A 15680-nucleotide genomic window follows, 5' to 3' on the forward strand; every position below is an offset into this window, starting at 1 on the left:
ATTTTCAAAAATGCATATGGGCTAACAAAAAAAATAGAGATAAGGGGGAACTGTTTGACAGTAATAGATAGATGATTAGTACCATACACCAAGCAGGTCAGCTAAAATGTTTTCAAGCCATACCGGACTGTGTTGGAGATGTCGGAAATATAGAGGATCCTATCTGTGTATGTGGTGGGATTTTAATTCTGCAAAAATAAAAGTACTAGACCATGATTCAGAAGGGGATAAAGGATATTATAAAGACAGATGTTGAGCTGATGGTTCTCCTGGACTATAATGATGCCCATGTGTCTAAAAATATGGGGTAATTAGTCGTATATTTATTTGCCACTGCGAGAATGTTAACTGCAAAGAATTGGAAGCTATGTATGCTACCAGACTTTGAGAAATGGATGTGAAGGATATGGCTGGTAAAATCTTAATGCTGAAGCAAGTCTATTTGGGGAAGAAAAGACACCAAGTCTCTTTGTTCAGTGATGGAATCTTTTTAAAACAAGCATTTCCCTGCAGAATCAGCAAAAAAGGAGACAGTGGACTTCGTTTATTAACTGTATTTATATTTGAAAAGCAGGAGTGTTAATTGGACAAATGATATTAACAGTAATATTAACTGAGTTGTAACATATAATGGAGAGAATGAAAATGAACTCTGTAACCACTGTGTTATAATTTACAGATTTTTTTTAATTTTGTAGCTTTATAATTTTAAAAAAAAAGAAATATGCATAGATCTTGGCTAATCTGGAGAGCTCTTACTGTCAGCCAATCAAATAATTTATTTATGCATTCTTATTTGCCACTTGGATAGCTTACCATGAAAAATCACAGCCTCAACTACCTGTTCTAGTTCTGCATTCCCTGACAGGCAGACTATCTCCAGTGAGGACACAAGGCCGACACTTTTAATTACTTGAATACTTTGTTTATGACTGTGCATGGAGCCAAGTATACCCTCCACAGGATTCAGCTGAAAGTAAATACTATCATGCAAAGGTATAAGAATTTATATGCCACAACGCCTGTAAGCAGCCTATAAACAGCACTTTCAAGTCTAATCTATCTACTGTCAACAGGCTACTTAAAGACAAATTGTGAGAATAGTTTCTAGAAGGTCACAAACTAATAACTACTTATTACTACATATCTGATCATTCAAGGTAATATTTAGTTAAAACATTTATACATAAAAGATAAAATTTAGTTAAACCTCAGTTAATGTAAATAAACCCTGAGGGGAGATTTAATTCTACTTTCTTCAGATAGGTTACCTCAGTTGACTAGATTTCACTGGAACTTAATTCTGTAATGGACAAGATCATCTCCAAATTCAAGGCTGCTCTTTTAGCACACAGAGCTCCTGTCTACAGAACCTGTATACCTAAGTTAAGAAAGCTGTGCCCTTAACAGGATGCTTAATTGTCTCACTGAAACAAGCTTTCTTCCCTAAACTGACCCCAAACCCTAAATAAAAGCCAAATTAAAAACCTTGCTCAACTGACACTCTTATACAGAGCTACCAAAATCCCCTGTCTAAAGGAAGAATTTTTTCCTCCCTCTTTTTAAACAGAGACTTCCTCACCTCCTCCTATCCAATGGAGTTTCGTGGGCTCTGATTGATTGACAATTTGCAGCAGGCCAAAATCACAAGGATTGGTTTAGAGCCCTGGAGCAGAGGCAGGGCTTTTGGAAATGATTACCACATGTCCTGTAACTACAAGTCCTCTAAGAATGTTTAGGGGAACCCTCAATCAAGACTTCTTGAATGCAGCATCGTGATGCACACAAAGCCTCTTCTACTCATGTGAAGTAGAAAAACAGGTTGCTTACTTGTAACTGATGATCTTCGAGTGGTCATCTGTACATTCACACCTCTGGGATATAGTGCGCCTGCGCCGACCTCGATTGGTTCCTCTTGAAAGCGAAAGGGATTTTTGTGCCCACTCCCCAGTCACGCGCTGACCCCTCTGCGCAAGACCAAGGGAGGGGCACGACAATCATGCCAGTTCCTTCTGACCGCTGCCATCAGTCTCAGAGTAATAAAAAGGAGAGGTCTGAATGCACAGATGACCACTCGAAGATCATCAGTTACAGGTAAGCAACCTGTTTATTTACTTTGTGGTATCTGTGCATCACACCTCTGGGAGATTAGCAAGCAAAAAACAGGCCTACCCGGAGGAGGGAGCTGAAGGTCCTAGACTTGCGCCGTCTGCAACACTGCCCGTCCCACCACGGAATGTTGACGAAGACACACATCCAGGGCGTAATGCTTCATGAATGTGTGAGGGGTACCCCAGGTTGCTGCTTGACAGATATCAGTGAACGACGAACCTCTCAGGAAGGCTGTGGATGTGGCTACTGCCTGGGTAGAGTGTGCTCGGAGCGAGCCTGGAAGTGGCCGTTTGGCCAGTAAGTAGCACAGTTTGATGGTTTCCACAATCCACTTGGATAGATGCTGCAAAGAGAGCTTCTTCCCCTGCACAGGTGTGCTATAGGAGACAAACAAGGCTGGTGACTGACAGAATGACCTTGTTCTATCAAGGTAGAAGCGTATGGCTCTCTTGACGTCTAAAGTATGAAGACGGCGTTCCTCGTCGTTCGTAGGGGATGGGGAAAACGTCAAAAGAGCAATGTCCACTCACAAACAACCTTGGGCAGGAGAGACACATCAGGGGCCAAGGTGACACCATCATGGTGAAAAACCCAGTACGGAGAATCGCAACGGAGTGCAGACAATTCGCTCACTTGCCTTGCTGAGGTAATGGCTACTAGGTAGGCAGTCTTCCACGCGAGAAGCTGCAGACTAGATGTGGCCATGGGCTCAAACATTTTGCCTGTTAATCTGGACAGTACTAGAGGTAAGTCCCAGGAGGGAGTCGGCCCACGAGCGGGAGGAAAGAGGCGAGTGAGGCCCTTCAAAAACGGCTTCATTTGCTGGTGAGAAAAAACAGAATAGCTTCGATGTATGGGCCGAGCATTTCAGCATCGGGCGGTCAACATCTGAGTTAGTCAGCATAGGGGACAACGCAGCCGTTGATGCCGAGGTGGCAGTCGACATTGACGCATGCCCCGAAGTGTCCTGTGATGACATCGGTGAGAGCGCTAACTCCAAAAGCGCAACGCAAAGTCTAGCAGCTCTGTTCTTTCTTGTCTGCTTCGAGAACTTCACGCAATGTGCACAAGAGTCCACTCAGTGCGATTCCCCAAGGCACAGAAGGCAAAGCGAGTGTCCGTCCGGGGGAGCGATTATACTACCGCACTTGAGGCACTGTTTAAAGAAACCCCAGCTCTTGGCCATAGGCTGGGGGGGGGGGACACTTGGTCTGTGAAAAAGAGACCAAATGATAAAGTCTGGGGGGGGGGGTGAATTTGTAGTAACATTTTCCTTTCCCTTGGCAAAAAAACAAGAAAAAAGTGAAAAAGTGAAGAAACTTCGAAGAAAAAGAGGAATAGGCCCTAAAGCCAAAATTTTTACCGACCAAAACGGAGAAGATCCTACCAGCGCGGCGGTCAGAAGAGAACTGGTGGGATTGTCGTGCCCCTCCCTTGGTCATGTGCACTTAAGCCAGTGTGTGACTGTGGAGCGGGCACAAAAATCCCTTTCACTTTCAAGAGGAAACGATTGAGGTCGGCGCAGTTGCACTATATCCCAGAGGTTTGATGCACAGAGACCACGAAGAAGATTTTAGGTTATTTACCTTCACTACTCTGCCCTTTGCAGCCAAGTCTGTCTCCAAAAGGAGCTTACAGCAATTAAAATCTAGCCCAAAGGTACAATCTAGTAGGGTTAAGTGGCTATGTATACGGCAGTCTCATCTAGCCTTTGGCAGCTGATGACACAGGCTGCAGAGTCTTTCCTTTAGTGGAAGATACAGGAGTTGTGGTCAGACCAATTGGTCTAAAGAAGGAAACCCACAGAAGCACCCTTCTATTTGCACTAGGTTAGGTATTGCTTTACCTCCAGAACAGATCAATCCTTATGTCAGGGATGCTCTGTAAACACTTCAATGCTCCAGAATCTCTAAACTGGAAAGATTCCATATACAATTTCAAATACATCTCAGCCACTAGCAGGGCTAAAATTTCGCTTTCTTTGTTCAAAATGAAAACTGGGATTCTCAAAATTCCATGTAAAAAGCTGCACTATTTAACCATTTACCGATTTTATTTTAAACTCCCCCTCCCCCATTCTGAAAGAAATACCTGCACATGATATAAAGAAAATCCTTGTTCCAATTGCTATTGGAATAGAGGTTAAACTAACTTCTTCAATCACTGCTTAATGATACTGATTGTCCAAAGCAAGATTTCTCAACGGAGACTTTGGACCCATCTATGATCCACTAGGCCTTGCAAGGCCAAGAACTAAGATATAATTCACTTGATGAACCTCTTTGGTAAAACAATTTGTGAGGTAATAGCCACCAAATAGAATACATTTATTTTCCACATGTCACTGGACTAGACAGCAAGAATATATATGGAATATGGATAAGGATATAGGCCCAGACCCACATTACATACAGACTACCATTTAGAAACAAGTGTACTACAGTGTTTCATTGGAAATACTGGATGTTTTTCAAGGGGGTTGATTGAATTATTTTCATGCAATAAAAGCAAATGATGTTAAATAAGAACTAATAGCTGAACCATTCTTTTGTTCTGTAAGAAAGCTGATCAACTACTGCTAATAATCTGTTGCAGCACTAGGAGGGTCTCAACACTCATCAAAGGAAAAGGTTTTCAGTACCATGTCCTTCCTCCTCCTACTGCCAGAGACTTCTCTCGAAAGGCTGTGGAAGGTAGCTGTGGAAGGCGCTATCTTCATTGGGTCACTCCTAGCTGATTTAAAAGCTGGTCTGACAGCCCACACGTGCTTTCTGGCTGCCCTGCTCCCTTGCAGGGATTCCTTTCCCCACAAGAGGCAGGGAGCTGGCCAAGTCAATGGCCAAGGGAGAACCCTGCCTCTCACCAAGCTACACTGAACCACCAATTAGTGGAAACACTGTCTCTTTAAAGCTACAGCTTTCTAGGTCGGTTCTTCCCTCCCCTGGAGCAACTTTTCAGTGAGTCCAGGTGAGCTACCACCCCTGCAAAAGTATAGTAAGGCAAAGGATATACTCACTGTGCAATATAACTTACATTTACTCCAGAAAGTACAGAAGAGAATGTAGAACCTGACTGGCCAAATGAAGATGTGGAATTGTATGATGACCCAGGATTTAAAGGATAGTCTAAAGAAGGGATGGCAAACATTCAATAAAAACCTAAAAATGTATGAACTATAGATATACATAAACTGAAGATGCACTATTCTCTTAGGTAAATGAGCATTTTTTTCCTAACCTCTGTTGAGATCTAGAGAAAATAAACCTCACCTATCACATTCATGCAAAAGTATTGATATATTCAATCTCACCCAGTATCTTTGACTATGGGAGTCCCTCACAGGCAAGAGTAATGGGGCAATTCCTCCTCAAGTGAAGGAACAAAATCTTTCACATCCTGACTCAATGAGTTACAACCAAAGCATCAGCTTAAATACAATAAAGTATCAATCATGGTCTTGTTTCTGCTGGGTCGAGAGCTCATATAATCCTGGGAAAAGCAGCCTGAAACAGTAGTAAGGGGCAGGACACAGTTAATTTTCCCATTGTACAATCCCCACCCACTGCATCATTTCACCTTACTAGGAATCTTTGCTGTTCAATATAATGAGATCTTGTAATCAGCTCACTGATTGCATGATATCGTATTTTGTAATCATCTTACTGATTGACTGTATTGGGTTGGGTTTTTTAAAATCTTACTGTTAATATGGAAAATGAAAATAAAACTGAAGAAAAATACCAAAACATTCATAGTGCTGAATACAATCTAAGCAAAATTCCTGAAGAGTTTAAAGACCATGTAAAGAACAGATTACTAAATTCAAGTGAACCAGAAGAACTATGGGTTGAAACCAGAGATATTATTGAAGAATGCACAACTACTCCTGTAGCCAAAAGAAAAGCATCAATAAATGACGGAGGAAACTCTTAAAATTGCTAAAGATAAACAAGAAGCAAAAATAAAAGGTGACAGAAACAGAATCAAAAGCCTAATGGCAGCATTCCAGTGACTGGCACGTAGAGACAAAGAGAACTATTATAAGAACCAGTGTAAAGAAACAGAAGAGAACAAAAAAAGAGGAAGAACAAGAAATCTGTTCCACAAGATTCAAGAAATCAAAGGGAAATTTAAAGCATGGTTAGGCATGTTGAAAGAGCAGCATGGAAATACATTAACTGAACAGGACAAAAATTTAAAAAGATGGGAACAATACACTGAATAACTACACAAAAGAGACGAAACGATGGCAAATTCCTTCCAAGAAGAATATTTTGAAGAAGAACCTACAGCTTTAGAAAGTGAAGTGAAAGCTGCACTGAAATCAATTTATTTATTTATTTATTTATTTATTTTGGGATTTATATCCCGCCCTACCCGTACGACCCAGGGCGGCAATTGAGAGAAATTGAGAGAAACAAATCACCAGGAGTAGATGGGATATCAACAGAGCTATTCCAAGCCACAGAAATGGAGTCCATCAAAATCTTAATAAGATTGTGCCAACAAATATGAAAAACAAAACAATGGCCCACAGACAGGAAACACTCTATTCCGATTCCAAAAAAGGAGATGTCAAAGATCATAGCAACTATCAGACCATCGCATTGGTTTCTCATGCGACTAAAATGAAGCTCAAAATAGTACAATATTATGTCCCTGTCTTTTCAGTCCATATGCAGAATGTATCATAAGGAAAGCTGGATTAGATTTAGATGAAGGTGGAGTGAAAATTGGTGGAAGTAGCATTAACAATTTGAGATATCCAGATGACACCACATGACTGGCAGAAAACAATGAAGAAACTGAGATTGTTGAAGATTTTTTATTCTTTGGCTCCATCATCAACCAAAAAGGAGACTGCAACCAAGAAATCAGAGGGAGATCAAAACTGGGAAGGGCAGCCATGAAGGAGGTAGAAAAGAGTCTTAAGTGAAAGCATGTGTCACTGGCAACCAAGATCAAGTTAATTCATACCATAGTATTCCCCATCACTATGTATGGCTGTGAAAGTTGGACAATGAAGAAAGTGGATACATTTGAAATGTGGTATTGGAGGAAAGTTTTATGGATACCGTGGACTGCCAAAAAAGACCAAAAAAGTGGGTTTTAGATCAAATCAAGCCTGAATTCTCCCTAAAAGCTAAAATGAGCAAACTGAGGCTATTGTACTTTGGTCATATTATGAAAAGGCCAGAGTCCCTGGAAAAGACAATAATGCAGGAAAAGAGGAAGCTGCAACATGAAATGGATTGACTCTATAAAGGAAGCCACAGCCCTCAGTTCGCAAGACCCGAGCAAGGCTGTTAACAATAGGACATTTTGGAGGACAATAATTTATAGGGTTGCCATAAGCCGGAAGTGACTAGATGGCATTTAACACCTCACCCCTCATCCATTTTTGGTCCTAGTGAGAAAGGCAAACTATAAATGAAAATAAAACAAAATAAGGACATGAAAGAATTCCCAGAGATAATAGTTAATCTAACTAAATTCCTATAACGAAGCAAGGCCTGATAAATGCCAGAGCCCTAAGGAATTCAGAGGTGACACTCTGGCTTGGAGCAAAGCACTAGCGCAAAGTTGTGCCTTTTGCCTTTTCAAGTCCCAGAAAACAATGGACAGCCTAGGATACTTGGTGGGACCACTTCTAATAATTACAAAATTCTTTTAACTTCCAACATTAAAAGATTAATGGACAATGTACAGCTATTATGTTTTGTACTCACAAACTCCAATGTTACAAAAGCCCAATAAATACAAATGTTTGCAACTCAAATTATTTTTTAATTTACCTTCAGTACCAGAAAGATTAAACACAGAAGTGTTATTTGAAGAAGAAGAGTGCAACATTCCTTCTGCTGAACTTAACACACACCGGTTATCAGAACTAAAAAGAAAAATGGATTGAAATTGAGCAACACAGCAGGAAAAACTCAAACGTATCTTGATCTAATACTCAGTTAAGAGATAATTTTGAGGTTTCCTGCACAGGCTGAAGTGCTTATGATAGGAAGTTCAACCAGCTCACTGTTGCAACACAGGAAAGTATACAGAAAGTTCAGAGGTGTTATACTGGGTTGTAGGGCACTTTCACTGTCAGTTTGCCTGATGCTTCCAGCCCATAAACACTACACATACAAAAAAACTAGGTTTGAAGAATGATAGTTAGGGTGTTATAAATAATACAGGTCAAACCTGGATTTTTTTCAGATGGGAGTTGTATCTAGATTCATATGCTGTGTTCCTTCTGCCACAAGTCAGAATAGCACCACATATGAGATTGTTCATACATGTATTACAGCTGTGGTCTTCAACACATGGATTGTGATCCTCAGGAGGGTCATGGAGCCCTGCATGCTGGGTCATGAGCTCTTACAGATCTGCTTTTTTGTTGCTTTATGGAAGGACCTCCTGCTCCTGTGTATGGGTGGAAAGCAAAGGTGCCATGCCTCCTGCCTTTTTCCCCACACACACACAGAGGGGTAAGTAGGATGATGAGTAATTCAACCACGGACAGAATTTTTTAAAAAAACAGGAAGATTCAGGGACTCTCTTTTCCTCTAAAAGCTCTCCCTCTTGCTCTCTCCGTTTTCCCATCTTGCAACTCAGCCTGGCTCAGCCACTACCCATGTTCGCCAGTTGATCCTAAAGCATTCTCTGAAAATGTGAAAACTTGTCTTTGCCTTCAGCCTCTTCCTACAAACACTTCCAGCCTACCAGCTGGTCGATGAATTCTTAATGTGCACTTGCTTCATGGAATCCTCCCATTGAATCTCATAATTCTGGTTTCTCTTCCTGTCACATGCTGTTATGTAATATCCTATCACATACTTTCAGGGAGTGGGTACCATGCTGCCACCTGGAGTTATTGGTAGGCCCTGTGACTGCAGAGGTAAACCTACTGATAGAAGATTTTGTCCAGATAGTGCAATGGCTACTCAGGTAGCAGGGATCTGAATAGTTGAAGCTAGAGTTTGATACCACATTTGCCGTGCATGTGTGTCAGCCACAGATGTGTATCATTCTTTCACACTAGGGTCGCCAGATCCCACCGGCTTGCTGGCGGGGGGATTTGGGGGATGTTCTAGGGGGGGGGGATATCACATGATGTCCCCTATGTGATGACATCACGCGGAAGTGACGTCATCATGTTGGGGCCGTCACGCAGCAATGCTCTGCATTTGGGGCAAACCTCTATGAGTTTTTTGGCCTAAAACCATAGAGTTTTGCCCAAAAAGCAGAGTGACCATGTGACATCCCGATGTGATGACATCACTTCTGCATGACATCATCACGTCGGGGATGTCGCCATGCAACATCCCTGTTTGGGGGCAGGCAGCAGAAGCATGAAAAATCAGGGGAACCCCCACCCAGACCAGGGGCCTGGCAACCCTATTTCACACTCACAGATCCACTTACATTTATTTGCATAAGATTCCTATGGCATTGTTAGAAAAAACATCCATGCATCGAGATGTATTATAGGTAAACTGCTACTTAAAAATACAGAAAATGCTAAAATCAATTCGTTACATTACAAGCAAGCAATATGTTCTAATAACCAGTTAATACTTACTTCTCAGAAAAAGCCATGCATTTTTGAGTGTGAAGATTTCCTTTAATGTGCTGATCCCAGTCCTAGATGATAATATTGAGAAAAATATCATAAAATAAAATCAGAATAAAACAGCACAATAAATCTATTTGTAATGAGTTGTATGAATAAGTACGTCATAGTTTTATGGAAGATCCTATACCATGGGGTCATTTCGTAGAAAAAGAGCTAGGGGAACTCATTAGCATAACTCATTAGCATATGCCACGGCGGTGGACCTGCAAGGCCGGCGGAAGTGCGAGGAAGCCCCGCCAAGGCCCTTCCTGGCCCCAGGCAGTCAGGGGTGGGGAGAGGTGGGGAGGAAGCAACTTCCCCTCCCTCTTCTCCTGCCTCCTCCTGGCTGAATGAGGGCTGGAAGCGGGGCGGCCAGAAGCAGGGGCGGGGCTTCATCATGTGCCCCGCCCCCTGCACCTCACCCGGGGGAACTGTGTTCCCCCGCGTTCCCCCCCGAAATGACCTCTGCCTATACCATACATACATTCACAAAGGGTTTTTTTCTGATTTTGTTATACTCTTGTTTTATTGTTTCAAACTTCTTACCTGCGTTGGGTTCAGGTTTTTTTTTTGGGGGGGGGGGAGTGAGAATGTAAATTTTTAAATGAATAAGAAAAAAAGGATTTTATATTCTGAAACATTTTACAGCAAGATCAGCCAATATCATAATGCCCCTGTATAAATCAATGGTGCGACCTCATTTGGAATATTGTGTGCAGTTCTGGTCACCACACCTTAAAAAGGATATCATAGCTTTGGAAAAAGTGCAGAAAAGGGCAACTCGAATGATAAAAGGGTTGGAACACTTACCCTATGAGGAAAGGTTAAAGCACTTAGGGCTCTTTAGCTTGGAGAAATGACGACTGAGGGGTGACATGATTGAGGTTTATACGATTATGCATGGGATAGAGCAGGTAGAGAAAGAGGTACTTTTCTCCCTTTCTCACAATGCAAGAACTCGTGGGCACTCCATGAAATTGCTGAGCGGTCGGGTTAGAATGGATAAAAGGAAGTACTTCTTCACCCAAAGAGTGATTAACACATGGAATTCACTGCCACAGGAAGTAGTGGCGGCTACAAGCAATGACGGCTTCAAAAGGGAATTAGATAAGCATATGGAGCAGAGGTCCATCAGTGGCTATTACCCACAAGGTATAGATAGGGGCTCTGGGGCAAGTGATGATGAAGAAGAAGAGGAGATTGGATTTATACCCCACCCTTCACTTGGAGTCTCAGAGCGGCTTACAAACTCCTTTCCCTTCCCCTCCCCACAAGAGACACCCTGTGAGGTGGGTGGGGCTGAGAGAACTCTGACACAAACTGCTCTTTTTCAAGGACAGCTGTGCCAGAGCTTGTGACTGACCCAAGGTCACATCAGCAGGTGCAAGTGGAGGAGTGGGGGATCACTGTGATGCTCTGTCTTCTTGGTGATGCTCTGTCTTCTTGGTGCTTGGGGGGGGGGGTCAAAAGTGGGAGGGCTTCTAATGTCCTGGCACCACTGGTGGACCTCCTGATGGCACCTGGTATTTCTGGTCACTGTGTGACACAGAGTGTTGGACTGGATGGGCCTTTGGCCTGATCCAACATTGGTGTCTCTTATGTTCTTATGTTAAGCAAATTGGAGGGATAATAATAAGTTCAACATGAAACCACCCTCATTTATATAAACATGACTTACCTAAAAGCTGCACTTTGCAGTACTGTGGGGCACTGTGCAGACACCTAAACCAGGACCCCAGATACCATACTTTCTGGCCACACGTAGGGACTAGAAACATTTCAACCTTGCTGGTTGCTTCTTCCAGTGATGTCACTGTGGCTTGGAGAAGCAGTTCCAACAACCTCTGTGAGAAGCTGAAAACCTTGGGAAACCATTGCCTGGTTTAATGCTGGTCTCTGCAATTTATTTATTTGTGTTATCAGCTGCCTGCCTTTCTCACTGAGCTTCAAGGTGGATTACTCAGCGTAAGTCAATGTAATCAACAGGACAAGGCATCTGATAAGCAATATAACAGAACTAGGATCACAGAAATCTGAAACAAAGCATAAGTAGTAAACCATGGTATCCCGCTATGGAATAAGGCACATTAATCCACATAGTTCCTGGCAGAAGACTGCTGAAATTGCTTTTAATAGCCACAGCAGTACCTCTGGAGGAGCACAGCAGCAGGGCCAAGCACTTTCTGGATCCCTGGCAGAAACTGAGGTTTGTGGAGGTTCAGGGAATCACGTTTGCACTGTGTCTCACAGTGTTGTATACTGCAGGGTTCTTGTGGACTGGGCTTTACATTTGTAATTTCAAAACACAAGCAGAACAAAACTGCAATGTTTTTGTTTTTAAAAAAATGCAAGGAAGGTTGGAAAGGCATATTTCAGCTGCAACAGATATTTCTAAAGTAAGTGCTATAACAGGACTAAGCAAGTCATATAATTTTTTATCTAGCAGCATCCTTACTGTGAAGGAGGAAGGAAGGCAAGCTGATTCTCAGAAAGTAATGAGAGTTGTCAGGAACTATGTAAAAACCACAAGTAAAAACTGATCACACCAAGTAGGTAACTCCAGTATGGTCTTAATAAAAACACAACTGCTGCCAGTAATACAACAGAGTTATTTTACTGAACAAACATTTCCATGTACTAGAAGGAAGCACAAGTATGTACTAGAAGGAGGCACAAGTATGTCTAACTACACTTACCTTTAGATCAAATACCTTCTTATCACATACTGTACAGATGTGGGGGTAGCAAGGAGGTGCTACACTGTGAAAATCATTTAGCTCATGAGACTGAAGAGGTCTTACTGACAAATCTGGAGTTACTTCCTGCTTTTGTCTCATTTGGGAGCTGTTGAAATTTTGTTTACTGCCATTGGTTCTGCTGAAAGCGAGCCCAGCACCGGCACTAAACTTTGTGTCAGGCGTTGGTTCTTCAGGATTGTAAAGATCGTTTCTTATTTCATATGGGACACTTGTTGACGGCCACATGCTGGCACTGGGCAACATGTCAGTCTTATTGTGGCTAGAGAAAGAAGGATTCTCCCACTGATTATTTGCTTCTGTTTCATGTTGAACAGGACCTCCCTCTCCTTTTGGATTTATAATCTGATGAGAATTATGTGTGTCCGCAGAAAAATTCAAAGACTGTGCCCCCGTTGTATGCTGGCCTTTAGAACTGGGTATGTAAAACTCTTTCTGAAATCCTGGCTGACCATCATAGGTTCCCCCTCCAGAAGATGCTGGAACTGAATGAGACCCACTCGTCACAAAACCATGTTGGTTGCATTGTTCAGCTTCAGAGGGAAATACCTGTTTACCATAGTCATAAAAGCCACCCGTAGCAGAGGAGACACCAGACTTATTTAGTCCCATAACCACTGCTTGCTGTCCAGCTGTCTGAGATATTACACCCCCAAAAGGGTTTATGACCACAGCACTTGGGTTTTGATTCTGCAAATTACCTACAGGGCCCAGTGCTCCTCCTGGAGCTGTCAAAGCAGGGTTCTGTGTTGGAAAATGAATTCCACCAGGTGGAAATCTAGTATTGGCTATCCCAGACCCTCCAACATGCCCCTGAGGAGTGTTAAACATGGAAGGATGTCTTAATTGGTTGAACAGTGGCTGAGACATTGCCACTTTAGAGAGAACTTGATTCAGGACAGTTGCAGCTGCTGTGTTGTTGGTGACTGCTGTCTGAGCCAATTTTAGCCTGTGCAGGGTAAGCTGGGCTTGTAGCTGAGCAAGCTGAAGACTCGCAGGAGAAGGAAGCAGTGGATTCGGGGTGCTGACAGAGAATAGATTCTTGTCCAGAAGCTTGGCAGCACTGCAAAACAACAGGCAATCGTTTTAGTGCGAATTCATATTTAATAGCTGGCCCTTGTCGCCAAATCATGACTAAGTGGTAAGATGCTACCCCTTGCTAAACCCCTGGAAGGAAGGAAAGGAATTTATGGCATACTGTTAACCCAGCCTGTCCTCTAATGTATCTGGAATCACAGTCATTTCAGTTATGAGACTACAGGCAGATAAGTGTTTCAAACCTTAAAAAGTAGTATCATGTTTATTTGAGTTCAAGCCAAAAAACCCATCTGAAGGTCACAGAAAGGACTTCAATGATTTCAGTGACTTTTGCTTCAAGCTCTTTACTAAGCAACTGGACTAGTTTGTCTAACCTAAAGGCAATCAGTATAAGCAACAGTCATTGTCATCTATGGCAAGGGCAAAAGAAGATTACGTTTTTATACCCCGCTTTTCTCTACCTTAAGGGGTGTCAATGCAGCTTACAATCACCTCCTCCTCCCCTCCCCACAACAGGCAACTTGTGAGGTAGGTGGGGCTAAGAGAGTTCTGAGACAACTGTGACTGGCCCAAGGTCACCCAGCAGGCTTCATGTGAAGGAGTGGGGAATCAAACCCGGTTCTCCAGATTAGAGTCTGCTACTCTTAACCACTACACCACACTGGTGTATATAACGATATACACATACTGAATGACTGCAGTTGGGATTGCTAAACTGCATTCCTGTAGACTATAGCACTATGTATTACCACAGCATCTGACAATCAGTAGCTTTTTTTTAATGTTGCACACGATGGTGCTGTCACAAACTTGCTCACCAAAGAGGGTTTGACCCACACTCTTTTACATAGGGACAAGTTCTAACTACTTTCCTTTGTAATTTACTTATTACAACCAGAGCCTTATGGACTATTTCTACTCTGAAGTAGAGCCACCCTTTAATTAGAGCATTTAGGAATATATACCTTAAATGCAGCTATATAGCTCCCACTCCTTTCATCCCATCAGAATATACCCTTTTTACCACCATTTACATTACTTGAGTATCTAAAAGAGATAATCCTAAACACGGTTATTTGGGAATGAGTCCCATTGAGATATACTTCTGAATATACACGCTTAGGATTACACTGCAAGTGCATATGGATATTAATGAATGTGCAAAATTATACCAGTTTAGAACACTTAAATTAAATGCTATTTTAGTGGCAACCGCAGAGAAATTAAACCACAGAGAAATTAAAAACATGAACACAATTCCCCCATATTAACACAATTCTAACTTCTGTACTTCGCTCAGCATTCTAGAGTTTTTGGACTAGAATATTTCTGCACCACTCATACTTTTCCTGTAATTAGTAACAAATGAAATCAAAACTGCAATTGCATACAACACTTAATATAGTTGTATATTCCCCATAAAATTTGGCAAAACCTAGCTCCACAGACAAGCTTTTACTAAGGAGAAAAATGTAAAGGGACAATAACCTTGGGATAGGGTCACTGTACTTGCATTATAGTTTTGTGGGGGGGTTTTGAGGTGAATGCAAAGGAGCAAAACAAATGTAAGATTATGATAAAATTAGCAAAATGGGAATATGACAAAGACATTGCTTAAAAGATAAAATATGTTTTAAAAAAATACATCAGGAGCTGGAAACCATGCATGGAGCTAGTGTGTCTTTGGATAATAAAGGGGTGATAGGATTTCTAAAGGAAGGTGGGGAGATTGCACAGAAATGGAATGAATTCTTTGCATTGATATTCACTGTGGAAAATGTGGTTTGGTTATTTGTGCTGGAACTTCCATTTTCAGGAAGGATGTCAGAATATCTGTGTCATATAGATTCGATGAAGAATGAAGTTCTGGAGCTGATAAAAAAATTTAAATCTAAAAAGTCACCAGGTCCAGATGACATACGTGAACTCAGATCTGACACTGTTGATACTAATATCAGCCTCCCCTTCCACCAGACTAGAATTTTACAAACGATCTGAAGGAAGTCTAGGAAAGTACAGGCTTTTAGCCTGAGATCTGTTCTCATTAATTTGATGGAAATTGTTAATAAAGAAATGTTGAGCACACAGACTCACTATAGCTTCTATAAAGGCAAACAAAATTAGGGGGGGGGGGGGATTTGCGCACACAAAGTAACTTACAC

The 15680-nt window shown here is 41.9% G+C and overlaps 1 protein-coding gene across 1 annotated transcript in view; it reads right to left on the reverse strand.

Annotated features, from left to right (window-relative positions):
• Positions 1 to 15680, reverse strand: part of RBM20 (RNA binding motif protein 20) — a 195993-nt gene that overhangs the window by 34531 nt on the left and 145782 nt on the right. Inside the window, exons 2-5 of the mRNA XM_015424828.1 lie at positions 12421 to 13543; positions 9692 to 9753; positions 7908 to 8002; positions 5146 to 5237 (exon numbers count right to left, since the gene is read on the reverse strand). Coding sequence (XP_015280314.1) covers positions 5146 to 5237; positions 7908 to 8002; positions 9692 to 9753; positions 12421 to 13543 — 1372 coding nt within the window. The remainder of the gene's footprint in view (positions 1 to 5145; positions 5238 to 7907; positions 8003 to 9691; positions 9754 to 12420; positions 13544 to 15680) is intronic.

Source organism: Gekko japonicus, unplaced genomic scaffold (assembly GCF_001447785.1).
Source record: "Gekko japonicus isolate JY-2015 unplaced genomic scaffold, Gekko_japonicus_V1.1 scaffold974, whole genome shotgun sequence".
Taxonomy (NCBI): Eukaryota; Metazoa; Chordata; class Lepidosauria; order Squamata; family Gekkonidae; genus Gekko; species Gekko japonicus.